The following is a 25,963-nucleotide window of genomic DNA, read 5'->3' as shown; positions in this document are numbered from 1 at the left end:
TGAAATTGAATGCTATTACTACAGGCTTCAATCCCATGCTTCCTTTTTTTTTAAATAATACTGAAATTATTACTGAGAATTATTTTTTTTAATTTCTTTTTTTATTCAAAAAACTAATATTAGAGTTTTAAAGGGTTCTTTGCAATTATGAATAAAAAATTCAAAATTATTTGATATTATATGTGTACACACACACAACTTTGAATGTCTATATTTGTTACTTTCCCTTTCCTAATATTAGCAGCAGGGGATATAATATTTAACCAGTTGACACTCCAATTTGATCCTTGTAATCATATTAAATAAATTGTTAGAAGAAATCTAGATTTCAAATAGCAGGACTATTTTTTGTTATAGAACCTGGAAGGAATGTACATTGTGTAACTTTGATCAGTATAGGGACTTAGATATCCATTGCAGTTAATTAAGTTGTAATGTAAATCTTATTTACAGGATGGCAATATCTTAAGATAAAATACTTCTCTTAATATATTTTATATTAATATATATTTTAATGTATTTATGTCCAGATAAGAGCTTCAAAAAAAATATTACTTCAGGTTCACTTTTAAAGATTAGAATGTTTTACGTATTTTCACAAAATCATTATTTATAAACAAATATTAGAATGTAGTGTGTGTAAAACATTCTGTATCTGGAGAAGGAGTGTTCTGGGAAATGCTAAAATATCCCATTATCCCTTTGAATTATTCTGATCTGGTTGTTCCAGATGGTCCAGGAATTTTCCAAGCAGGAAGTAATTTGTGATACTGCAGAAAGAGACTGGGCATAAAATGCACCCAAAGCTTTTATGTGCTTAATACATTATGGTTTGTCACACAGTCAGCTAGATGTTCAGACTGGATTTGGCTTTTTTTTTTTTTTTGGTCCATCTATTGAGGCCTTCCAAAGGATCTGGGGTAGGCAGATGTGGATGTTTGATGCAGTAATGAAATCTAAAATTTGTTAATACCGGTTCTGTGGGCGTGGCTTGGTGGGAGGGGGTAATGTGACTGGGTGGGCGTGGCCAATTTTTTTTTTTTACTTTTAAAACCATTTTTTACATGTAAAACCATGTAAAAAAAATGCTTTCAAAAGGCTCTGATGATCCCATCTGAGTTGCCTGATCGTCAGAGGGTTTTTAAAAAACCCTCTGTCGATCAGGAAACTCAGCTGGGATTGTCAGAGCTTGGATTGTCAGAGCCATTTAAAAGAAAAAAACTTCTTTTCTTTTAAGTGGCTCTGACGATCCAAGCTAAGTTGCCTGATCGGCAGGCAACTCAGCTGGGATCGTCAGAGCTTGGATCGTCAGAGCTTGGATCGTCAGAGGCATTTAAAAGAAAAAAAGCCCCTGATGATCACGCGGCTCAGTTGGGCATGGGGGGGCGTGGTCAGGGATTTTTGCTACCGGTTCTCCGAACTGCCCGCCACCATCGCTACCTACTCGCTCGAGCCAGTGCAAACCGGAAGCATTTCACCCCTGGTTTGATGGTCTTAAAAGTATTGTTGCAACATGTAAGCTGTTCCGAGCAAAGCCACCTTTTGCAATTGATGGATGGAGAGTTTGTCAACGCCAGTGGTGTTCAAGTGGTGCTCCAGTTGTTTTGGGATTGCGCACCCCAAGTTCCTATTACTATTGGTACTACCTTTGCTTTCTTTTGCCACAATCTACTTTTATTTGCAGGTCTTTGCATTTTGTTATTTGCTCCAGTTCTTTTTCTTCTATTTGGTTATCTCCAGGTACTGTCACATCTACTATCCAGACTTTTTAAAATATTTCTTACCAACAATTGTTAAGTCTGGGGTGTTATGTGCCATCTGTATGAATTCTAAAGTCCCAGAGCACTTTAGCTTCTTCATTTTCTATTACTTTCTCTATTTTATGGTCCCAGCAGTTCTTGCTTGCTTGCAGGCAAATATTATTTCTTGCAGTTCTTCCAATGCACCAGTGTTACTACTTTGTCATGCCGTTGTTTCTAGTCAGTCTATATCAGTGATGGTGAACCTTTTCGGCACTGAGTGTCCAAATGGAATGGTCAAAGCTATCTGGTCTTTGGGTTACCAGCGTGTGTATGCATGCCAGCCAGCTGGTCTTCGCGCACGCTGGAGCACCGGAAACCAGAAGAGCAGCTGGCTATGGTGCGCATGCTCACAAAGAGGGCTCTGCGTGCCACCTCTGGCACACGTGCCATAGGTTCATCATTGTGGGTCTATGCGATCTTCTTGCAGCAGCTTACCCGGTGAGTCACTGTTTCTGCAGCTTCTTTGCAGAGGTGGCACTTGCTATCTGTTGCTGTCTTCTCAATTCTGGTGTTCTGACCTAGGCTTCCTGAGTCAGTAAAACACACGAGTAGTCCAGTGATGTGTTTCAAATTTTTTCACTACCAGTTCTGTGGGTGTGGCTTGGTGGGCGTGGCATGGCTTGGTGGGCGTGGCATGGCTTGGTGGGTGTGGCTTGGTGGGTGTGACAGGGGAAGGATACTGTAAAATCTCTATTCCCACCCCATTCCAGGGGAAGGTTACTGCAAAATCCCCATTTCCTCTCAATCAGCTGGGACTTGGGAGGCAGAGAATAGATGGGGGTGGGGCCAGTCAGAATTTTTACTACCGGTTCTCCGAACCACTCAAAATTTCTGCTACCAGTTCTCCAGAACTGGTCAGAACCTGCTGAAACCCATCTCTGGAGTAGTCCTAAAAACCTCTTTTATTGCAACAGCTGTAAATTCTGTTCATTCACAGATTAATCCCAAATAGTTGTAAAGAGTCCTTTGGGATAAGGCCGATAATCACCCACCTTTATCTCTCTTGAAATGCCGGCAAAGCCACACGGATTCCAGAATCAAACAGAGCTTCAGACTTTAAACTGAACAGAATTAAGAACGTTGTTTCCTGCAAAGGCCCACATGCTTTTGCTCCTCTTCTAAGTCTTATGGGAGGGGCCAATCATCTCCAAGCCCTACTCCTGAGTCATTCCTTTTGTTTTAACTGTTCTTGCTTTCTGGCAGCTGTGCGCATGCACGCACTGGGAACAGGCTTCCCCTGTTCCTCTGCCTTGCTGAGGTCCGACTCTGGAGGCTCCGGAGGCAGCATGTACCTCCCAGATGGACCTTTCTCTGCCCCCGTCCGAGCCTTCCCCATGTTCCTCCCCAATCTCTTCACCGTCCAACTCTGCTGCCAGCTCCACAGGCTACCGGTGGACACAACCTCTGGCTTTGTATGCTTTTGTTGTTAAGGCTTGGTCTTATGCAATCAGAATTAGCCCCTCTGTCTCTTTCTTCAACTTTCCTGATCTTAGCCATTGCCAGGTCTTGTTATTATCTGCCTTCCCTGCTCTTTTTTTTTAAATGTACTGGCCATGTAGAGCTTTGTCTTTTCATGCCCCCATTCTGTTCTTAATTTGGTCTTAGTTTTAGGCCAGTTTGATCTCTCCAGCTGTCAGTAAGCCTTCCTGATCTGTCCCAAAGTTCCTTTTCCAGGAGGCAACTGGACTTTCTTGTTTTTTCTTTGAAGACGTTTCTCATCCAAGAAGCTTCTTCAGCTCTGACAGGATAGTGGGGAATGGAAGGATTTATATTCCTTGCAGACAGCTGGTCATTTGCATCCTTTTAGAGGGTCCTTGAAGCACTTTGAGATTTATCTGTGGTCTCAGGGTCACCTGAGTAGTGCTCCTGTTTCTTGTAGTCTACATTTTTTTTTTATCTGGAAATCATTCCTACTCCCACACCATTCAAATTATATAGCTAAAAGTCTGTAGAAGTGAAACGTCTTCAAAGAAAAAACAAGAAAGTCCAGTTGCCTCCTGAAAAAGCACCTTTGGGACAACTATGACCTGGATGACTGAGAATCTCTACAAACCTTCCTGGTTTATCAGTTTTGGTGCATTTTCTCCACTATCCTACAGATATTCTTCCAATGTACTTGCAATAAACCCCTAATTTTCCTTGGTAGTAGTGTCTGTGACTAGGGCATATGTGACTGAGCAGATTCCGCTGATCTAGGAATGGGTGCAATGGACCTCCTGACCATGACTGCCATCTGATATTTATTTATTTATTTATTTATTTATTTATTTATTTAAATTTTTATACTGCCCTTCTCCCAAGGGACTCAGGGTGGTGCACAGCCAGCAATAAAACACACATATACATAAAATTTTAAAACAATTTAAAATATATTAAATAATTTGGCCCCATTATTAAAAAAAAAAACTAAGACAACCATTAAAATTCATGTTTAGGCCAGCCCAGCTTGTTGGAACAATAACATCTTGAGGGCACGGCGAAAGGTGCGTAGGTCAGGGATCATCCGTATCTCCAGGGGCAATTCATTCCAGAGGGCAGGTGCCCCCACAGAGAAGGCTCTCCCCCGGGGGTTGCCTGTCGACATGGTTTGACCGACGGCACCCTGAGGAGTCCCTCTCTGTGGGAGCGTATTGGTCGGTGGGAGGCTATCGGTAGCAGAAGGTGATCTCGTAAGTACCCAGGTCCTAAGCCATGGAGCGCTTTAAAGATGGTAACCAACACCTTGAATCGCACTCGGAAGACCACCGGGATCCAGTGCAGCACGCGCAGGAGAGGTGTTACATGGCTGCGCCATGTTGGTCCAATAATCACCCGCACGGCCGCATTCTGGACCAGTTGAAGCCTCCGAGTGCTCTTCAAGGGGAGCCCCATGTAGAGAGCATTACAGTAGTCCAGACGGGAAGTGACGAGGGCATGAGTGACCGTGCGCAAGGAGTCCCGATCCAGAAAGGGACGCAACTGGTGAATCAGGCGAACCTGATAAAAAGCCCCCCTGGCCACAGCCGTTACATGATCTTCTAGAGACAGCCGTGCATCCAGGAGGACACCCAAGTTGCGAGCCCTCTCTGAGGGGCCAAGATCTCACCCCCAATAGTCAGCGATGGAACCAGCTGGCTATACGGGGATGCCAGAAACCACAGCCACTCGGTCTTGGAGGGGTTGAGTCTGAGCTTGTTTCTCCCCATACAGATCCGCACGGCCTCCAGGCACCGGGACATCACGTCAAGGGCATCATTGGGGTGGTCCGGGGTGGAGATGTACAGCTGAGTATCATCAGCGTACTGATGGAACTTCGCCCCAAAACCACGAATGATCTAACCCAGCAGCTTCACATAAATATTGAACAGGAGGGGTGAGAGGACCGACCCTTGCGACACCCCACAAACAAGGCGCCTCGGGGTCGACCTCTGTCCCCCTGCCAACACAGACTGTGTGCGGTCAGAGAGGAAGGAGGAGAACCACTGCAAAATGGTGCCCCCCACTCCTAACCCCTCCAACCGGCGCAGCATGATACCATGGTAGATGGTATCAAAAGCCGCTGAGAGGTTTAATAGGACTAGGACAGAGGAACAACTCCTGTCCCGAGCCCTCCAGAGATCATCAACCAATGCGACCAATGCCGTTTCTGTGCTATACCTCGGCCTGAAGCCCGACTGGTACAGATCTAGATAGACAGCTTCATCCAGGTACTGGGGAAGTTGTCGCGCCACCACACTCTCAACAACCTTCACCACAAAGCGAAGGTTGGAGACTGGACGATAGTTCGCTAATACAGCCGGGTCCAGGGAAGGCTTCTTGAGGAGGGGCCTCACCACGGCCTCTTTCAAAGCGGAGGGGAAGAAACCCTCACTCAAAGAGGGTTGTGCAGGATTGTGCATGGGGTCTGTCTTGGGCATTGCCACTTCAACACAAACATAGAGATAAGCAACATTTAATTTGAAACGTATAATAAATAATAAAAAGACCAGAACAACTCCTTGCCAGCAATCAACACCCAGTTAAGCAGGGATTAACATCAGACACAACAAGAAGTAAACAATACTCTTAAGTAAGGAACTACCAACTCAGACAAATAATCAAAGAACTACCAAGGAGAAAACAACAGCCCCATCAACACTGACAAGAGAATGTACTGTATATAAACAGACAGCAAACCTCATGCACTTCTAGCACTAAAGAGATTACCTAGGTAAGTAATGAAACATCTGCAAGCAAACAACCAAACTCAGAGAGGACCAAGGACTCTGCAGTTCAGCCATGAGTTTTATATATTCTCTTCTATTAATTAACTTTCTACATATCCAAGTAAGCTTCAAATGATAAATTCAATAAATTAAAAGTTAATGTTGCTACCTATCCATTCAATTATAATATGGGAGCAGAACAGTATTTTCCTCCCATGATTTTTTTTTTACATTGTGATAAGATTTACTGTCACTTTGTAGTCAAATTTACATAATTCCCAGGTAATCCTCGACTTACGACCACAACTGAGCACAAAATTTCTGTTGCTCAGCGAGACATTCATTAAATGAGTTTTGCCCCATTTTATAACCTTTTTTGATGCAGTTGTTAAGTGAATCACAGAAGTACTTAAGTAGTTAACAGTTAATAGTTGTTAAATTAATCTGGCTTCCCTATCGAATTTGCTTGTCAGAAGGTCACAAAAGGTGATCACATGATCCAGGGACATCATAAATATGAACCAGTTGGCAAGCATCTGAATTCTGATCACGTGACCATGGAGATGCTGCTTTGGTCGTAAGTGTGAAAAAAGGTCACAAGTCATTCAGTTCTGTAGTAACTGAATGGTCGGTAAACAAATTGTTGTAAGTGGAAGACAACCTGTATATTGCTGCTATTTATTATATAGGCCAAATTTCAAACTCAGATATGTTTAATGTATTTAACAGAAAACAAAACATATTCTGGAGAATTATACAGATGTATAATAATTCAGCAATTTTAACTTTTAAATGGATGTACATATTTCCTCGACTAAACAGAATTTGCTCTAAAGGTTGTATAATTTGATTAAAGTTTAAAATAATTCTAAGCCTAATGCGCATAAAGTCTTAATTTTGTTCTGAATCAGTATTACAAATTATATAAAACAATAATTTTAGTGCACCTTTAATTTTCAGTTATCATAAATATGTTAGCTTTGCATTATACGGTAAAAAATTTTGTATTCGTTCCCCCTTTTTCTTCATTAAATATTATTATTCTCCTCCAGTTTTTGGAACTCAATAACAAAGTGGAGTTATTCCTGTTATCTTTTTCCTCCAGTATACAATTATTGGCAAAATAATCTGTTTTTCTTTTCCTCAGAGGACTGTGATGCGAAGAACTCCAAAGACCCCTGTGCCCTGTTGGCTTCAGGCCAGCAGGGTGGAAGTGCAAGGAACAAGTTTCTTGCACCTTTGCTTCAATTCCTTAGTTTGGTTTTGTGTTTTGTGTTTGTTTTAATTTAAAGGAGGAAAGCATTTTATCAGGAAGGGAGAATAGGACTCTCTCCTAAATGTATAATCTGAATTTTAAGTGAACATCATACTATGTTCACTAATTGAAGTATAAGGACGTATAGTAGAACAACTGAAGAGTTGAATGCGCTGCTTTATGGACAATTTGTTAGGAAATAGAAGAAAAGAAACAGCAGGAATTGTTTGTACAGACTAATTGGATGGCAGTGTGCCTGGAGCTTATGGATGGGTATTTCTGTGTTTTAATCATATATATAATATACAACACACATGCACACACACTCACATACACTTACATTTTGGAAGTGACATTTTTGACGTGAAAAAATATTTAACCAGATGAAAGAACATAGACACAAAGCATATAGTGCCCAGTCTTTCTGTTTCCTTACTACCTTCCATTCCAACACTTCTAAAGAATGTGTGGGTTGTAATTCCAATCTTTTCGTCTTTAAAAGAATTTCCTTTAGATCTAAGAATTCTTTCTAAGCAATTATCATGTGACAGAATGATTAAACAGGAAATGGTTCTCTAGCATGTGGAAAATATGAGATAGCAAAACTACTCTCAAATATGGTTTTCCTAAATTGTAAGGACAGGTTTTATGCCAACCCAAAATTCTGGATTCATTTACTGCTTGTACTGACATTCTTAGACTGTTCAAGCAAATAATTTGAGAATAATTTTATAAAGTGGCAGGTGCAGTAATGGTGTTTTACAAATAAGAATAAGAACATTAAATATGCTCCAGTTAATACCCATTAATACTTACTGGCTACATTTACTAAGCCTATAATATTTTACCCAAATATTTTGCCACTTAATTTTAATTTACTTTTTACTTGATGGGGTAATTTTCAACAACAATGGTATACATGGCAGAATTGCAAGGAGAAAGCCACTACTCTCCAAAAAGAACATTACTACCTGTCTGCAGTTAGCAAAAGACAATGTGAGTTATCCAGAAGGCTATTGGAAGACTGTTCTATGGATAGATGAAATCAAAATTAACCTTTTTTCTTTTTAAAAAAAGCATTTTATTTGCTGAAAAGCAAACATTGCATTGCAGCATAAGAACCTTATCCCACATGTGAAACATGGTAGTGGCAGTGTCATGGTTTGGGCCCGCTTTGCTTCTCCAGACGAAGACAGCTTGCCATCATTAATAGAACTATGAGTTCTAAATTGTACCAACAAATTCTACAAAAAATGCCTAGGATATATGTTTTTGAAGTGAAGCTTAAGAGAAAGTGAATCATGTACCAAGACAGCGACTCACACACAAGTTGTTCAACCAAAGAGTGGTTAAAACCAAAAGGAAGTTAATGTTTTCGAATGACCGAGTCAAAGTCTTGATTTTATTCCTAGAGAACACTTGTGGAAGGACCTGAAGTAGGCAGTTCATGTGATAAAGTTCATCAGTTCAACTCAATCCCTGAAGCTACTCTGTAAGGAAGATTGAGCTAAAATTTCTCCAAGCTAATGTGCTGGACTAATCAACAGTTACCAGAAAAGTTTGATGATGACGGTGATGATGATGTTATTCAGTTGTGTCCCACTCTTGGCCATTCTATGGGCCAGGTCTCTCTACATCTTCTGATCTTGCACTACTTCTTTGAATTGTTCTGCGCTCTGGATGGAGACAGCTTTGATGGTGTCCAGCCACCATATTCTTTGGTTACGCTAATTCTTCCAACATAATTGCTTTCTCCAGTGAATTCCTCAGCAAAACATGGCCAAAATAAGTGAGACACAGTTTCGTGATTTTGCTTTCTAGTAATAACCTTCTGGTATTATGCATTCCAGTACTTTTTTGTTAATCATCTTTGCTGGAATACGCAGGAGCCTTCTCCAGCACTGCAGCTTAAATGAGTCAATTTCTTTCCTGTCTTAATTTTTTAAGGTCCAATTTTCATAACCATAGATACCTTACACAGAAGAGAACGGACTAACCTACATTTGGTTACCAGGTTGATGTCCTTGCTTTCCCATATTCCCACATCATTGCTGTGTGTCCCAGTGCAGAAACATTTATTTCTGTGCTGCATTCACCATTTTGAACTATCTGTGATCCTAGGAAAGTGGTTTTTTTTCCCATGCATTCTATCTCTTCACTGTCAGTTTCTATTTTGATATTTCCATTCCTAGCAGTGGTCATGAGCTTGGTCTTTTTGATGTTCAAAAAGAGACCAAAATTCTCACTTTATTTCACTTTTCACTTTCAGAAAAGTTGTAATAATTGTTGCTCATGAGGGGGGGGGGACAGAGACACCAATTGCTGAAAGTAAAGATACAAAAAAAAAGAACAACAAAGATGATTAGGGGGCTGGAAGCTAAAACATATGAAGAACGGTTGCAGGAACTGGGTATGTCTAGTTTAATGAAAACAAGGACTGGGGAGACATGATAGCAGTATTCCAATATCTCAGGGGCTGCCACAAAGTAGAGAGAGTCAAGCTATTCTCCAAAGCACCTGAGGGCAGGACAAGAAGCAATGGGTGGAAACTTATCAAGGAGAGAAGCAACTTAGAACTAAGTAGAAATTTCCTTACAATTAGAACAATTAATCAGTGGAACAACAGAAGTTGTGAATGCTCCAACACTAGAAGTTTTTAAGAAGATGTTGGATAACCATTTGTCTGAAATGGTGTAGGCTTTCCTGCCTAAGCAGGGGGTTGGACTAGAAGACCTCCAAGGTCCCTTCCAATTCTGTTATTATATTATATTATAAATACTTTAGTCACACATAAATATGTAGCTCCATTATTTTCATGAGCAGAAATAATGGATGGAATGGTTGCAGACCTTCTCACCAATGCATAAGTAACCAGTCAGCACTTTATTACTACAGGTAGTCCTCAAGTTACAATAGTTCACTTAGTGACCATTCAAAGTTACAACAGCACTGAAAAAAGTGACTTACAACCTTTGCGGCATCCCCAGGGTAATATGATCAAAATTCATACACTTGGCAACTGACTCATAGTTATGACTGTATTAGTGTCCCGGGGTCACATGATCCCCTTTTTGCAACCTTCTGACAAGCAAAGTCAATGGGGAAGCCGGATTCCCTTAGCATCCATATTATTAATTTAACAACTGCAGTGATTCACTTAACAACTATGGCAAGAAAGGTCGTAACATGGAGCAAAACTCACTTAACAAATGTCTCGATTAACCCCAGAAATGTTGGGCTCAATTGCGGCCTTAAGTGGAGGACTACTTGTATTCTGTATTTAACCAGCCTGAGAAGAAGTTATTCCCCTTTCTTAGTAAGGAACCCTGAGCTACCTTTACATACTGAATGTATAACTGTACTTAATTATACACAGGTAGATCATGGAGCTTTCTATTGCTCTTCCATTCAGTAATAATGCTGTTATTAATTTTTGCTGTGGATATCATATAACAAAATACTTGCCATATTAACATATACATAACTAGTAATGAAGTTCCAAAATGGTAGGAAACTTTAAAAGGAAGAACATGCCGTATTTCCATATAAAATTTTAATTACCGTATTTTAAAGTAAACGAAAACGTTAATGGCTGGGGATGTGGCAGAGCCCCCATCCAGAGAAATAATGACAAGTGTAGCTAATCCTGAAGCTTGTACATAGTGTTAAAGTTCAAGATAAGGAACTTTGTGCTAAATTACATAGACACACTGTTTTAAAACAATTTGTTCAGTCGATTTCAGAAAAGACATTAAAATATCTTAAGTCACTTCCTAATTCATTTCAAGAATCTTTGTGCACTTGTTATCCTGCTTCAATAAATCTTTCCAAGCCTCTTTAAAGTATGTCTCCAGAGATAACTAAATGCCATTTTCCTGTCTGTATTACTTTTAAATACATAATCGTGACAGAGATTTCCTTTTGGCTAATGTCCTAGATTTGGTTTCAGAAGTTGTAAAGCAATTCATTTGTAAAGCTCTGCAGTTTTAGAGGGAAATATGAAGTGCAACAGTGGGTCAGACCTTAAAACAAGCTAAATTGCCACAGGATTTATTTTTTATTTTGGTCTTTGCTTCTTTTATAAGTTATCTATTTGGAATTTGGGGTAATAGGAAATTGCCATTTTTAAAGCAATATTCATGTCTGCTTTCTGTTTCTGTTCTATATGGTGTCAGTTTAACTTTAAAATGAAGTGAGATTAATTTCTTCTCGGTTTTAGAATAAATTTGATTCGAAGCCATATCAATAAATAGATATATAATCTTCCAACTCTTTTAAAATGATAAAACAAATATTGATCCTATATTCAGTTCAACAAGAAAAAAAATGTTAATGCTATTGCAAACTGTCCTTCAATAATGGGTCTTATTACTCATATTTCTTTAGCTCCTAAAAGTGTTCATGATTGTGCATCTCCATATGGGATTCAGCCAGTTCGCACCACTTCGGGAGAACCGATTGTTAACTTTCTGAGCAGTTTGGCAAACTGGTTGTTGTAAGAAATCATTAGGGCAGAGAACCGGTTGTTAAATTACTTAAATCCCACCACTGGTACAGTTGTACAACCAGATTTAGTCTCATAAAAAGGATTTTGTTGTAGAGAACAGTATATTTGTTTCATATTGGATTTTGTTTGTCATAATTTCTGCCATTATTTTTCTTGCATACTTGCCTATTATAGTAAACTTGTAGGTCCATTGGAATATACTGATATGCAATCTATAAGAAGCTGACCTACCAAAATACAACCTAAGCCTAACTAAGGATATTGTCAGGGCAGCTTGAACAAAGAATAGATATTTCCCCTTGCAATAGTGTTTGAAAATAAATTACACCGAAATGAAATTAATTTGTAGAAGACAGAAATAAATATGGGGCCATAGGCCATTATTTTCCTGTGTGTTTAGTTTTTATTAGTGAAACATTGTTGGGTATAAATTATTAAAGCATATTCAGCCTACTGAGCTTTAATAATTTTATAAAAGTGTTATTAGTTTACACAAACATGAAATTAAGATTTGAATTAGCAGCTAAGTTTTGTTATTTGTAAAAACTTATAGCATGAATGCCAATGAAAATACTCTCAAATAACATTGGGTGTAACACAGGATTTTCATACTACCTGTTCCTCCGAGGGAAATCCTTACTCTGCCTTCAGGGTGACCTCTTCAAAAACTGTGGATGTGGGTTGAGTTAGTCAATGCATTGTGCTTCTACTTGAATTTTCACTGGCAGAAAACCAAAGTATCAAGGGAAACAGGCAGGGCAGGGCCCCAATTCTAGTTCAGAAAATATGTTCTGCTTTTACAATTTGTTCTTTCATAGTTCAGTCTGTCTTTCAGGAAAAGTAACACATATATATGCTATCATCCTGGAAAACTTTTGTAATCTTTGATTATACATAGACATTCGTAATTTTTTTCAAGCAACTTTGCTTTTAAGGTAAATTGGTCTTTGGCATCAGAGGCATTTCAGAGAGCGCCTTCATGTTAGATAATTTGATAAGAACAGAGTACTTTACAGCAAGGAAAAAAAAACTGAAAGCTGAGAAAACCAAAAGGGAAGAAATAGTCCTGCTGAGAAGGTTGCAAGTAACAGGATGACTTCCCTCCAATAGAAAGAAGACAAGAAAGGCAATAAATGGGCACAATTGAAAAGAAAACCAAGTTGGTTAGAAAGACTCAAAGTCTACTTTTTTCCCCGTAAAGATTGTACTTTTTGGAAATATGATGGTTGGACAACTGGAAAATATAAAAGAAAACTAACTTCCTGCTGATGCAACTTCTGTATATAATGTCACTCACTTGAATATTTTATGAGTTAAGAGTGAAATCCATAGCAATTAAACACAATAAAACTTCAAAATAAAAGAAAAATCATGCTAAACCTGGAGCAAACTTTTGAAAGAATTGCTTGTTAGTCCTTATTTATTGACCATAATTGGGACCAGCAACTCCATTACTAAGCCATATGGTCATAAAATGAAACATTATATGACCATGCATACTTATGTAAGTTTATCTCTTTTGGCTACAGTTGTGAAATGAATTAGGTCATTAGGTATGTGACAATGGGGAAGCCAGAATGACAACTATAGTTCTACAGTTTAATGTTCAATGCAAAAATTAATAATTCAAACAAGTAAAACTATGGAAAGTTAGTAGCTGAAATAACTGAATCAGGTAGAATATTCCAAACTTTGGCAACTCTATTACAAAAATCATTTTTTTACAATCAAGTTTAAAGTGGTTTGCATTAAGTTTAAAGCGATTATTTGTATGTGTTACATTACATTTAAAACTTAAAAATACATTTACAGGTAAAATGTTACTATGTACAATTTTGTATACAAAATTAATACCTAGTCTAACCGCAAGTGTTGCAATACTAAGTTATCTGAACCAAGAATTTCAAGCCTAGTAGAATTCCACAACTCTAGTGAGCAATACAGTATTTCCAGAAAAGAAACTTAGTAAAATTAAATTTACAACTTTTAGTGCCTTTTTAGTAATGCTGCTGCAATGAACTTTAGAACATAAATCATTCAAGGTGAGTACACCTAGGTCCTTAGCAAAATAAAGATCAATATTATACTTTACATTCTGGTTTTGCTGTCCAATATGTAAAACTAAGCATTTCTTAATCGAAATTTGAAGTTGCCAAATAGGTGACCATTAAAAAACGTGATCAATGTCATTTTGAAAAACAAGTGAATTTTCAGTAGCATTAAACAGTTTTACATCATCGGCAAAGAGGACACAATTACTTTTAAGTTGATCACATGTCATTTATGTAAATCAAGAAAAAAGTAGGTCCTAGGACACTATTCTGAGGAAAACCACTATTAATGGATACGAGATCAGACATTGAGGAGCCTGTTTTAACTTTCTGCAGCCTGTTAGACAAAAAAACAGCAATATTTTCTCGTCTTTTTCAGAGCTAAGCAGTTCTTTGATACCTTCTTCAAGGTTAATTTAAAGGTTACTGCCACATCTGAGTACCATTTTTTAAGAATGAATCAGAGAAATCAGGATACATTGAGAGAAGAGTAAGAAGAAAAATCAGGAAATTAAAACTTGGGAAGGGAGATTGAAGGAGCTTTGAGAAAAGTGATTGAAGGGAAATATGATAGCATTCTTCAGATAACTTGAGAGGATGCCACAAAGAAGATGGTCACATTTTGCTCACTCATTCCAGAGTACAAGATGGAATGGTTTTAAGTTACAGGAAGCAAATTGCAATTCTGTTGAAAAATACTACATAACAATAAGAGCACTTCAGTTGTGAAACTACTTCATTTAATGTGTTCAAGTGAAGGCTAGATAACCATCTCTCTGGAGTAGTTTAATCTGTATTCCTGCATATTATGAGCCAGATGACCTTTTCTAGGTCTGGCCCATTTGTGTTTCAAATTATTTCTGTGTAAAATGTCCTCTTCTCAAATACTCAGTTCAGGAAGTTTTGGTGGTCAAAGCGTGTACCATATTTTTATTTTTTTAATTTGATTTATATGCCGCCCTTCTCCGGAGACTCAGGGCGGCTTACAATGCGCTAAGCAATAGCCTTCATCCTTTTGTATATTTATACAAAGTCACCTTATTGCCCCCACAAACTGGGTCCTCAATTTACCTACCTTAGAAAGGATGGAAGGCTGAGTCAACCTTGAGCCTTGGCATATTTCGAACCTGCAGTAATTGCAGGCAGCTGGTCTTAATAACCAGCTTAATAACAGGGTACCTTAGACCACTGTACTACCAAGGCTCGTATTTGTGGATGGACAGAGGGTGGGTGGAACAGGCCTGTTCATAATAGGCACCTCATCTTCAATCCCCCTCTCCAGTTGCAGATATCTCTGTGTTAAATTTGGTGAGGTCTTTTTGTTGCTTAACTATGAAGGGCATATTGTATTTTATGTTGTCATGTGGTTCTCACCCCCCCCCCAAAAAAAAAACACCTGCCATTAGTTTTGTGCATCAGAGATCTAAGGAGACTAGTGAATTAAAGGTTACTCATTTGTGTTTTAAAGCAACATGTTAGATAGCTAAACTGTGTTAAACTGAAAATTCTTCAGTTTTGAGTGATAATTTCCATGCCATCAATCTAAATGCTACACATTATAAAGATTTTTTTTTCCTGCAAGCATTTATTTTGGGGTAGCACATTCAGGACATTTTAGGGGGATGGAATCCCTTACTATTATATGCTTTAAGCAGTTGAGTTTTCTCTAAAGCACAAAATATCAGTGCATAGATATAATGCAAGCTGGTGGGACTAGCAATAATGCTGCCTTTGTTTCCTATCATCAGTGACCAAAACGCAGTTGAATAATTTTATGACTGCATAATTCTGTCTTTCGTTGAATTATTTAAAAAAAATGCATGAGGCCTATACATTATTTCCAGTCCAGACTGAAGGATTTATATTCTTCCGGATTAAGGGACTCCTATTTAGGCAGATGAAAGGAACACAACAATAAAAAATAACAAGTTGTGATACCTCGTATAGTACATAAAATAATATCAATTAAATAGCGCTCTTAAATATTTGGAGCACTAATACTATCCCAGTATTGCTTGCAACGTCATGGAATAAGTTCCACTGCATTTATACATAGCAATATATATAGCAATATAATTTTAAGATTTGGAATGACCAAAGATTGACATTTAACTTTAATGCCAGAAGGTATATGTTTAATAAAATGTTATAAAGGGTTCTGGAAACAAGAGTCCTCTTTATTCTTTCATGTGAATTTGAAAATCACAAAATAGCTATTCAAATTGTTACTGATAGAAGCAAATGGTTTTTTTAAAAAAAAAAATGTAAGCAAGTTTTGATAGAAGAGGCTCTTGGTATTGATAGTTTGCTTTTTGCTTCTAGAAAGTAGAAAATTGCTGGTTATTGTGTTTTTAAAAAAGTATTAATGACAGCCTAAAATGAGAAAAAAGTTGAACAAATAAGAAACTATCACACTGATTACTTCATTTTTTGTTTGAAATTAATTTTCATTAAGACGAGTTAAATAGATGCTTTCCAAATAATGAATTCAGTTTTTTTTTTAATCAGTGCTGTAGTGAATTAAAAGCAATGCTGAAAACTATAATTCTGGAAACATTTGGTAATATAATGTCTCCCAACATTGTTGGAGATTAGTGGTGATTTGGGCTCTACTTGGCAATAGGAAGAGCTATTGTATTCTTTTCTCCATGCATAGTTGTTAAGGAGATAATGTCTGTAAAACATTTAATATTAAGAATTGGAGATATATTCTGCTGTTTAGTGTTTTCAAATACATGAGTTTAAAAAATATGGTATCTTATGTCCAAAAAGTAATATTAGTTAGAGAAAAGTTAAGTGTTGTCTCTAGCCTTGTCCAGGAATTATAATAGGACTTATCCTTTCCAAACTAGCTATGTAAAGAAATGTTAGTCATTTAGGCCCTTACCAAATCTTTCTCTCATTTTCCACAAATTTTAATACACCCAAATCCAAGTGTTTCCAGTTCTAAATATGCTCTCTCAGACTGAAAAAAATTACCAGCTACAAATGCTGAACAGTCTTTTGCTCATCTCACAGACATTCCTCTTACTTCTGTGATTTGTAAGAACATTTAAGAAACTGTGGCATAATAATTGTGCATGGCAATTGTAATGAAAATGTAAAATATTTTAGAATCTAGATACTTTACTACTCTTCTAGATTTATCTGGAAGTTGAGTCATGGCAACGGGACTTCTTTTCTTGTTGGTTTTCTTGTTGGTACTCTTCTAAAGATATACATGTGAACAGTAATAGGCCAGTTCATGAGAATGTATTTCTACCAAATCACCAGTATACTCTGAGTGACAAAGTATAATTATTTACAGAATTGGATCTAACATTTAAGGATTTTTCCACTCTGGAAAAATCTGTCCTAATATTAACCAGTGCAGATGGAAAAATGTAGGCGTGAGGTGGGGTGGGGTGAGAGTTTGAAAGTCAGGTTCTGAAATTTCTACCCTTGTAATGTTTTTGACTATGGCTGTAATTAATTATTTGGGTCACAATCATTCAGCATGTAATTGCTTGCCAGATATCTTGCAAAATATTATTTGCTTACAATTAATATCCACAATTTTAACTTCTCTTCAGCAAATGACTTTACAAAGTATTTCTCTGCTATGGCCGGGAAATGAGCTTCAGCTAGAAGCAGGCTTTCAAAAATAATTGCTCACAAATTAAAGATAGAATTATGTACCAGCAGAAAATATAAAATACTGCCAAATTGTAAATTCAAGGCCAATTATGATTTTATGTTCTTTTTGTTCTTTTTACTGTTTTCACTGTTACTTTGCCCAGAAAGTTATTATGAAAAAAAGGAGTTTTTGTTGGTCAATATAACTTGACAGGGGACAAACAATTGCAAAGTGGTTTGCAAATGGCAAAATATTAGATCAAAACAAACATTTTTACAGAATATTTACTGAAGACGAATCATGGAAATATTTCAAGATGTTTAAAGGCTGATAGAAATATATGGGCATTTTGTGGCTTGCTGTGAGAAATGAATGTTTATCAGAAAAAGCTAAAATTCTGTCCGATAAGAGTTTAGCTCTACCCATTTCATTATTTGTAAGTGAGTCAGGTATTTCAGAAGAATCAGAAAACTAAAATGAAATGCAGCGGGATTGGAAACTGAATTGATGTTGAATGAAGGCAGACTGAATGATTGAGCAATCAAAAAAAATTCCATTGAAGTGATTTGGACATAAAGAGAATGAATGAATACATAAAGAAAGGAGGAAGGGGAAGACGAGAAAATCATGTGTGGATGAGTTGAACAGATCCTTAAAAAAGAGAGAACTGAGAGTGGCAATGTATAAATTTATATTTGGACAATGTATAAATTGATATTTGATATTATGGAAACAAGTAGTTTGATAGAAATGTATTGTTTTGCCAATACAGTGATCAGGGCAGTGATCAGATACCCAGGCAATTGGTCCTTTTGGATCTAGAAACAGCAAGCACAAGGAGTTTTCAAGTTTTATTATTTAACTGTAGCAGCATATTAAACAAAAACATACCAAACAAGATTCTTTCCCTTCAGCTGCTGGGATCTCCTTTTCAAGCAGCAGAGAGACCTTAACTGGCCCTGGATACATAGCACTGAGCATTCCAGCCTATGCAGAGTCTCAAACTTCATGGACAGTTTCAGGACTTTTATTACAATCTGGCACTAAGACTTCATGGCCCTGCTTCTATGGTCTGCAATGCAAGACACTGGTAGAATGTTCTTAATGAAGGGGAAAACAAAATGTCTCACCAAACTCCTCAAAATAGAACGGTCTTCCGCATTGCCACTACATATATAGAAAAGTGCTTTCAACTTACAACAGTTCATTTAGTGTCCATATGAAGTTACAACGGCACTAAAAAAGCAAACTAATGACTGTTTTTCATATTTATGACCATTGCAGTATCCCCATAGTCACGTGATCTAAATTCAGGTGCTTGGTGATTGATACATATTTATAACAATTGCGGGGTCCTGGAGTCACATGATCACCATTTGCAACTTTCTGAGAAGCAAAGTTAATGGGGAAGCCATAACCATGTTCCTAACTTAACAACTGTGGCAAGAAAGGTTGTAAAATGGGGCAACACTTGATTATTGCTTAACGCATTGTAAGCCGCCCTGAGTCTCCGGAGAAGGGTGGCATATAAATCAAATTAAAAAAAAAAAAAAAATTACATTGCATTACTTACTTACATTAAGAAAGTAACAATTGTTTTGCCTAGCAACAGAAATTTTGGGCTCAATTGTGATCATAAATTGAGGACTACCTGTATATTAAATATAAGGAATAGCATTGATGTAACATAAATTTAGTCAAATGTCTCTCTATGTTTGTCACATTCCTTAGATTTTTTAAAAACTTATTACTTGATTTTATGTGCGTGTTGGATATGTATGCACAGTTATATAGTTTGGGAGAGTTTGGGAGAATTTCTAAATCCTTCTCTTGTTCCCTAGATTGAGACAGTTATAACGTTCAATAATGCAGTACAAAGTGCATCCTTTTGTTTTTTGAAAGAATGATTAAAATGTAAAGCCTGTATTGGTAAATTCCAACTCTATCTATAGTGATCTGCATGGCGTTTGTTTTGTATTAATACAGAATTCAGCAGCCAGGTTTCATCTACAGAAGCAGCTCAGTTAGTCTAAATTATACCAATTACACAGCTGGTACTACATATGTTGGCAATTTTTTTATGGATGAGATACAAAGTTTCCATTATTACCTTGAAAGCTCTACATAACTTGAGTCCATAAGTTGAAACAATGCCTTCTTTTATATGAAATCCCCTACTGAGGATCATCTGGGGAGTCAATCTACTGTTTCTGTGAGCGTATCCTTTGATCACTTGCAAGCGAGTTTTCTTTGTTGCTATCCAGAAAATAAGTATGTTTCCCAAATCTTCATATCTCTAAACACAGCAGCTTTATAAAGCTCTCAAAAGCACATTTTTCTGCTGTTCTCTTGTTAAATTGTTGTTTGTTTGTTTTTTTGTTTAATTATGTAAATACACTGAGGAGCACAGGGTAGGCTGCAGATGGTCCGTACCAGCTCGTGTGACCAAGGTTGCTTAAGATAAAGTAGTTGGCAGCCAAATTGCTTCTACCTTTGGATGGTATTGAGGGTTTTTTTTTTTTCTGGATATCTCCTATCCAGATCTGGCCCATTTTCAAACTCAATATTTATTTTGTCAGCTTGTTCTCCTCCACCAAAGTTAGTCTTATTTCATCCTGGTTTTGGACAGATATCCTGCTGATAGGCAGAGAGGGTCCCCTATATGTAATATATTTCCAAAATTCTTATGAATCAAAATGGAATTTCTGCCTTTAGGATCTAAATCTATAGGAAGATTTTTCATTTGTATTTTATTTTGTATAATTGTTGCTGAAATGTCAAAATGTTTAAAATTGTTTATTATTATATGTTCTGTTTTACACATTTTTATGTAGTTTAATAGTATGTTCTATTAAACCTTCTCTTTGAGGCTTCTTTTAAATTAAAAGCAGGATAAAAACAAATAAATAAAGCATCTAATACTGGAAATAAAAATATGTTTTAGCAGCCAGTTAACAATTATGCTGGGAACATATAAAGTACAAATTATGAAATGTTCTTTACAATGGAGTAAGGCCCTTACATGTTTATTCAGAGGAAAATTCCCATGATTAAAGGAATTTACAGCCAAGTAAAGGTAGATGAAGTTACAGCATTAAATAATGTAAATGAAGCTTTATGATACTCACCCAGGGGTGCAATGCTCCCGGTTCGGACTGGATCGCCCGATCCGGTAACGATGGAGGCGGGTGGTTTGGAGAACCAGTAGCAAAAATCCCTGCCCCCCCCATGCCCAGCTGAGCTGCACAATCATCAGAGGCTTTTTCTTTTAATTTTTAAAAGCATTTTTTCTACAACCTCTTTGGCCGAAAAAATGCTTTTAAAATTTTTTTTAAAAAGCCTCTGATGATCACGCGGCTCAGCTGGGATCGTCAAAGGCTTTTAAAAGCCTCTGATGATCCCACCTGAGTTGCCTGATCAGCAGAGGCTTTTTTTTCTTTTAAAAGCCTCTGATGATTCAAGCTGAGTTGCCTGATCGGCAGAGGCTTTTAAAAGAAAAAAAGCCTCTGTCAATCAGCAACTCAACTGGGATCGTCAGAGCCTTTTGAAAGCATTTTTTTACAACCTCTTCGCAATTGGCCACGCCCACCCAGTCACATTATCCCCCCACCAAGCCACGCCCACAGAACCAGTAGTAACAAATTTTAGATTTCACCACTGTACTTACCTACATATTTATTAAATGATATTTAAATATATTTATCTGGTTTATGAATTACATATTGTTCATGTATAGAATGATAGATGTATAGAGTTATGACTATATCTGAAGGAGACCAAGTTCAGTTAATTGTAAATTGTCAGAGTTTCTTGCAAAAATCAAATCTAGAAAGCACACACAGGCAAACTGATTCAGCAGGATTCATTAACTTTCTTTATATACATAATAATACATGAAGATAAATGTACAATACCAATATAGATTCTTCTTCACCGTAGTAGCAGTTACAAGCAAAACACAAGGCAGGAGAGACCAGTTAGTTTCATTTCAGCAGAGCAGACTAGTTTCAGTTTCTCTGCACAGACTCAGAAGCTGCAGACTAAGACATGCCCTGGCTCCAGTCTGTCTCAGCTCCCAAAGAGCCCTCATTGGCTGACTTAGTTGCTATGCCTATACATTGGCTGACCTTGTTACCATGTCCTATTCCAGTTGATGAATATATTCTGACATAAATATTTCTTCACTGTGCATGAAATGATCAAGAATATCTACATTGTGGTAAATTCTACTTTGTTATGTTAACCAACTCTTCTCTGTTTTTTTGTTTTTGTTCCAAAGCTCAAGAATGCTCAGAGTGTCGTATGGTGCTGACCAATCCCACAGGAAGTTTTACCTCTCCTTGCTTCCCCAATAATTATCCCAACAATCAAGCATGCAAGTGGACCATGAGGGCTCCTTCTGGATACATCATTCAGATAACATTTGTTGATTTTGATATTGAAGAAGCTTCTGGTTGCACATACGATCATGTAACTTTGGACACTGGAGACAAAAGAGATACCTATTGTGGTATGACTGCCAAAGGTTTATCGTTTAACTCATCTAGGAACGAAATGATTCTAACTTTTACAAGTGACTTTAGCATTCCAAAGAAAGGCTTCAGTGCCACTTATACCCGAAGTAAGTATACACTTCTTGCTTTTTCCAAGCTGTAGACTATATGTAAAACTTCTGAGATTGTGATTTGATAATATCTATTTGATAGTAAAAGTAAAATTTTAGTATTTAGCAGGGCTAGGTAAGGTATCCAAACCATTGACTTAAAACCATCGGAATTCTCTTACTTAAAGAAATTGTGTTGCGCAGCAGATAAAGAGATATGGTTCTTTATTTAGATCTCCTCTGGATCATGAAGTCAATAAGAGGGTCTCAAGTTTGCAACTCTCTGTATTGCCTTCTACATCTGCGATGTGGAAAATAATATAGATCTAGTTGTAGGGTTACTGTACTGCAAGATGGGGCACCATATGAGCTGCAAAATGCTAGATGAGGAGCAGATGGCAGCAAGACAAACCAAATATCTACCAGTAATTCTTGGTTGCCCTCTAGTGGTTGTCTAAATCCTGTACAGTCAGGTAGTCCTCAACTTACCATTTGAAGTTACAATGGCATTGAAAAAGTGACTTATAACTGATCTTCACACTTACGACCATCACAACATCCCCATGATCACATGATCAAAATTTGGGCACTTGGCAACTGGTATGCATTCACAATGTTTACAGTGTCCCAGGTTCATGTAATCACTATTTGCAACCTTCCCAGTCAGCTTCTGACAAGTGATAAATAGATAAGGCAGGATTTGCTTAATAACCATATAATTCGCTGTTTAACAACCGTGGCAAAAAAAAAAAAAAGGTCATAAAATCAGGTGTGACTCACTTAATTGCCTTGCTTAGCAATGAAAATCCTGATTCCAGTTGTGATTTTAAGGCAAGGACTATTTGCATATATATCCTGTAATGTACTATGACATTGTAGTATGTGCTGAGTAAGCAAATAGGAATGCAGTAGATTTCCTTAAGCTTTCTAATTGCACATCAAAACCTTTCAAGAGTAAGTAAGATGATATAGAAGTTTTTCTTTAAAAAATGCTTGAAGGAAATTAGTCATCAGGAAATCAGATTAATGAAATAAGACTGCATATCACTCTTTCATTAATGAAATAAGTAAAAATTAAACCCTAGTTATAATTAAATAAAAACCCCATAGCAACAAATTAGCCCCATTGATCTAATTTAAGTTAACTTTTGATTAGCTGGGCCTGTAGCCATTCTGTCTGGTTCCCACAATGTGGTATAATAAAAGCTCTATTAATTGTTTTTTTAATAGACCTTTCCAACTTTTCAAGGAACATGTAAATTGTACGCCATAGGGGAAAAATGGTATTTATGTTCGGTTGCACATTGAGATTAGTTACTTTATAATACATGTTTGCCATTTACAAATATAGCTAGGTATAAAAATTGATGGCAAAAAAAATAAAATGTTATAGATATTGCTTGAAAAGTATATCAATAGCAGGAATTCCTCAAAAAATTAAACATTTTTATATCAGGAGAGAAATGTGTTGATAATTTTGACACTATGTTTCTTGTGAAATTACTGACAGAATGCTTGTCCTTTCTCTCTTGAGCTACTACTTATTTTCATCAGGTTACCATTGTTACATAACTGGATTTGTAAAGACTTTTTTTTCAGTTTTTCTCTTCTGGGGATCAGTATTCACTTCTTTTGGTTTGCTTGTTTTGACAAACAAACAGACTTCCAAAAAGTGTTAACAGGCGAGAAATAGTTTCTTGTTACTAACGTAAATCAGACTCAGAACAAGTTGACTTACATGGTAACTAAATCAGAATGTCTTTCCCTTTTATCAGTAAAAATGTAGCAACAAGACACAATTAAGAGCCATGGTGGTGCAGTGATTAGAATGCAGTACTGCAGACTACTTCTGCTGACTGCTGGCTGCCAGCACTCTGGCAGTTCGATTCTCACCGGCTCAAGGTTGACTCAGTCTTCCATCCTTCTGAGGTCGGTAAAATGAGGACCCAGATTGTTGGGGGCAATATGCTATTTAATATACTGTCTTTGGTGTAAGCCGCCCAGAGTCCTCGGAGAGTGGGCGGCATAGAAATATGACAAACAAACAAACAAACAAACAAATAAATAACTGACTTCAGAATCAGGTTTGGCAAGATAGATAGAAATGAATATGATGTTTAAGGGTTAAACATTGATCAGCATTATGGCAACTATGTTATGGATGCTTACTGCAAAATAAAGTTCAATTAAAATACTCAGATTCATTCCTCAGTATAAATGCAGAGGATATGGCAGCCAGATGTGACTGCTGGTATATTTAGTAAGCTGTTTTGCGATGAAATGTGAATAGATTTATTCAACTGAAATTCAAAAGTTTGTAAACAAAGAGCTTTTATTTGTGAAATAACATGGCAGGGCACACTCTGAAAAAGATGTCTGGTATTAATTTCTTCAGTTTAATGTAGTCGTATAAAATAACCCATTGGGAGCAATGCATAAAGAAATGAAAGGGCTGTTTTAGGTTACTGGTTTACTGCTTTGTCTGGTACAACAGGTAAATTACACAAAACATTTTTTGCAAGTAACTTATTCACATTTTGTAGGAATCAAATGGTCATATTATAAGTTAATTGACTACAAGAATATCCCCACATATATTTCTGATTGATGAGTTTAATTATACATTGATTAAAATTATTATATTACTTGATGGTAGTTGATTCTGAAAATGTTTTCTGTCTATATTCTAGTTGCTGTATCTTTGAAGAATCAAAAGGTGGCCATTCCGCAATTTCTAGATTCTGATTCTGTGTCTCTGGCAAATTCTATCCAAGTCCCAGAACTTAATCAGTTCACCCTGTGCTTTGAAGCAAGAGCAAACAACAGTAATAATGATGAATGGAAGGCTTTCTCCTACGGTGATTCCTCTGTAGAATTCTTCAGCTTTGGCAAAACAAAACAGGGGCACTTCATTTTTATCTCAGACTCACAATGTTTTTTAAATGTTGCACTTGACATTGGTCCAGATGACAACATTTTCACAGAAACATTTGAAGAGCTTTGCATTGTATGGGATAGCTCATCAGGCATCGTAGGGATAAATATCAAAGAGACGTATAAAACAGTCCATTGTTTAGATACTTACGGAAAAGTGATTCCTGGTAATGGAAAATTGGTTCTGAGTTCTGACAGAGAAGACATAAGCCCTCTACCTGGAGATATGTACAACTTCCGGCTTTGGAATTTTACAATGAATTCCCAATCACTTTTCAACCTCACCTGTGATGAGAAAGGTAACATTATTGACTGGGAAAATGATTTCTGGAGTATTCCAACAACATTTCTAAAAGCGGAGAACAACTTGAGTTGTGGTGAGTTTCTTTTTTAAATTTAGGCTTTTCTCTTCGGCATAGCTGTTAAGATGATTTAAGTCAGAAAGAAACTTTGTTTATAGTGAAAATGAATTAAGATCCCCATGCTCCATTTTCTCAAACTTGTTTGTTTATAGGATTCATGTGCCACAATAAATGTATTATTCTGTAGGTAACTTTTGTGAATTCAGAATCTCAATAATGCATTTATTTATTCAATTTATATCCCATTGTTTTGTTCAGGAGCTTAAGGTGTTACATAACATATTCCTTTCTCTTATTTTTCCCCACAATAACAACGTGATCAAGTAGCTGGGCTGAGAAACAGTGACTATCTGAAAGTCACTCAGTGAGTTTCCATGGCTGATCCTTAAAATCAGGATCTCTCCTGACCAGTTCAGCCCCTTAACCACTGCAGCAAAAACTGAGATTTTTCAAAGAGATTTTATAATGAGCTGAATGCACAATGTTATAATTTTAACAATTATCAAATTGTTACATTTTATTCTTTATTGAAAAGAATTACACAGGCTAAAATCAGTAACAAAAATGATAGCATTAAGTGTTGTATTATGCTTCTCTATACATTCATGTTCTTAAACTAAATCTATTCATTTATTTGCATGCTACCCAT

At 37.0% G+C, this 25,963-nt stretch overlaps 1 protein-coding gene across 1 annotated transcript in view; it reads left to right on the top strand.

Annotated features, from left to right (window-relative positions):
- Positions 1-25,963, top strand: part of ADGRG6 (adhesion G protein-coupled receptor G6) — a 99,095-nt gene that overhangs the window by 15,275 nt on the left and 57,857 nt on the right. Inside the window, exons 3-4 of the mRNA XM_070952159.1 lie at positions 21,695-22,036; positions 24,709-25,329. Of these exons, the coding sequence (XP_070808260.1) occupies positions 21,695-22,036; positions 24,709-25,329 (963 nt within the window). The remainder of the gene's footprint in view (positions 1-21,694; positions 22,037-24,708; positions 25,330-25,963) is intronic.

Source organism: Pituophis catenifer, unplaced genomic scaffold, assembly GCF_029215685.1.
Source record: "Pituophis catenifer annectens isolate HBS135680 unplaced genomic scaffold, rPitCat1.0.hap2 SCAF_1, whole genome shotgun sequence".
NCBI classification, from domain to species: domain Eukaryota; kingdom Metazoa; phylum Chordata; class Lepidosauria; order Squamata; family Colubridae; genus Pituophis; species Pituophis catenifer.
This window is presented reverse-complemented; position numbering and strand designations above follow the sequence as displayed.